This window comes from Echinops telfairi, unplaced genomic scaffold, assembly GCF_000313985.2.
Source record: "Echinops telfairi isolate 266 unplaced genomic scaffold, ASM31398v2 ScPeMD7_12;HRSCAF=54, whole genome shotgun sequence".
Taxonomy (NCBI): domain Eukaryota; kingdom Metazoa; phylum Chordata; class Mammalia; order Afrosoricida; family Tenrecidae; genus Echinops; species Echinops telfairi.
In genome coordinates, this window is record NW_022103909.1 from 2706476 (window position 1) to 2708158 (window position 1683).

Consider the following 1683-nt stretch of genomic DNA (forward strand, 5'->3'; position numbering starts at 1 on the left):
CCCTCCCCAAAAAAGAAATCCATGTCCCATAGAAAATAAATTCTACTGTTCCAAGCTTTGAAGTATATGTATGTATTAAGACAACACAAAATATACTTCCTGTAAAGGAAAACCAGGAGATCCTGACAACACAGAAATCAAATCCCCCTTCCTGCCATTTTGGGGTGTTTTTTTTTTAATAAACATTTACCACCTTTTTTTCTTGCTTCTCTTTTTAAGTATTTTGTAATTAAAGGCCAGATTAGTCTGCATCCAAATATTCTTAATTGACTCCCTATTTTGGCTGGTCCCTGCGTTACCTGTTGAGCAATGTGAGCGATGCGGGCTCCCTGAACAGCTGAACTGGATTGACCTGCTGTCTCTGAAGTGTTATTTTTGTGGGAATCTTCCATGCTATAAGAGACAGGGAGGGAAGACAGTTAAAAGTTGCTTTCCAACTGCATTTTCAAGAAAACCTTAAGCCATTCCTTAACACACATTTTTTCAGAGGAATAAGACAAAGCTTTTCCATACTGTGTTCTGGGCCCAATTTAATTTAATCAGTTAAGTTCCCACAACTCTGCTCTGGGTGTGTAGAAGCCAATTAAAAGATCTTAAATAATGGAAAATAAAGAGACAGCGATTCATGTCAGGAAATAAAATGTGTAAAAAGTGGTGACCCTGATTATTTTAACAGCTGTAAATGCTCCCAATAAAATAATTTATTAAAAGGTAAAAGAATAAAAAAGTATTGACCCATGCAGTGCCACCAAGTTGATTCCAATTCTTAGTGACCCTGTATAAACGTTTCTGAGACTGTCAATCTTTTAGAATCAGATAGCCACATCTGTCTCCTATATACATTACTGATTAAGTAACTACTTGCTCTGTAAACTGTCACCCAAACCACAATAAAATGTTTGAAAAGATAGTACAGAAGAATAAACTTCTCAGGCTAAAAACATCAGGGGGGAAAAGGTAAATAAAAGTATTACAGAATATGTACAGTATGCAAATACAGTTGTGCAATTATTGGTAACTTAGAAGCCTCAATAGAAGAGAACTTTAACTTTTCCCTACGTTATCTTTTAGAATTTTCAACTATGTGAACATACTAAGTATGGCACTAGTCTCCTTGTCCATAGACACAAGCATTTCTTTCTCCAGTCTACAGAAAACTTCCTAAGTGTACATGTAGTTTTGTATCATCTACTGACTAAAAGTTGAAAAGCAACATCAAACTCTATCAGAGGAGAGTCTAAAGATCTAGATCAGAGATCAGCAGTTGTCAACCTGTGGATCACAACTCCTTTGGGGACCGAATAACCCTTTCACAGGGGTTGCCCAATTCATAACAGTAGCCAAATTACAGTTATAAAGTAGCAACAAAAATAATGTTATGGTTGGGGGGTCACCAGAACATGAGAAACTATATTAAAGGATCGCAGCATTAGAACGCTGAGAACCACTGATCTAGATAATCAACTGCAGTAGGCTGTCTGGCTTAGAATGAGAATAAAGGAGCTACAAGGGATCTAATCTATCAAATGGAGCGCCACTAAACAAGATTGGTTTAAAATAAAAAGAAAACTGGGTAGAATTCAAGGCTCTGTGGTTATGTCCAAGGGAATGAAAAAAAGAGAGGGCAAGGTGATGATCTGACCATACTTGACTTGATTTCTCATCAAGTTTAAGCCATGAGAG

The 1683-nt window shown here is 36.8% G+C and overlaps 1 protein-coding gene across 4 annotated transcripts in view; it reads right to left on the minus strand.

The window, feature by feature from the left end:
• The window catches only part of ATF1 (activating transcription factor 1), a 57912-nt gene that overhangs the window by 54503 nt on the left and 1726 nt on the right, over window positions 1–1683 (minus strand). For all 4 annotated transcript variants that reach the window (XM_045287316.1, XM_045287315.1, XM_013006950.2 and 1 more), the window contains exon 2: window positions 300–393. In XM_045287316.1, coding sequence (XP_045143251.1) covers window positions 300–393 — 94 coding nt within the window. The remainder of the gene's footprint in view (window positions 1–299; window positions 394–1683) is intronic.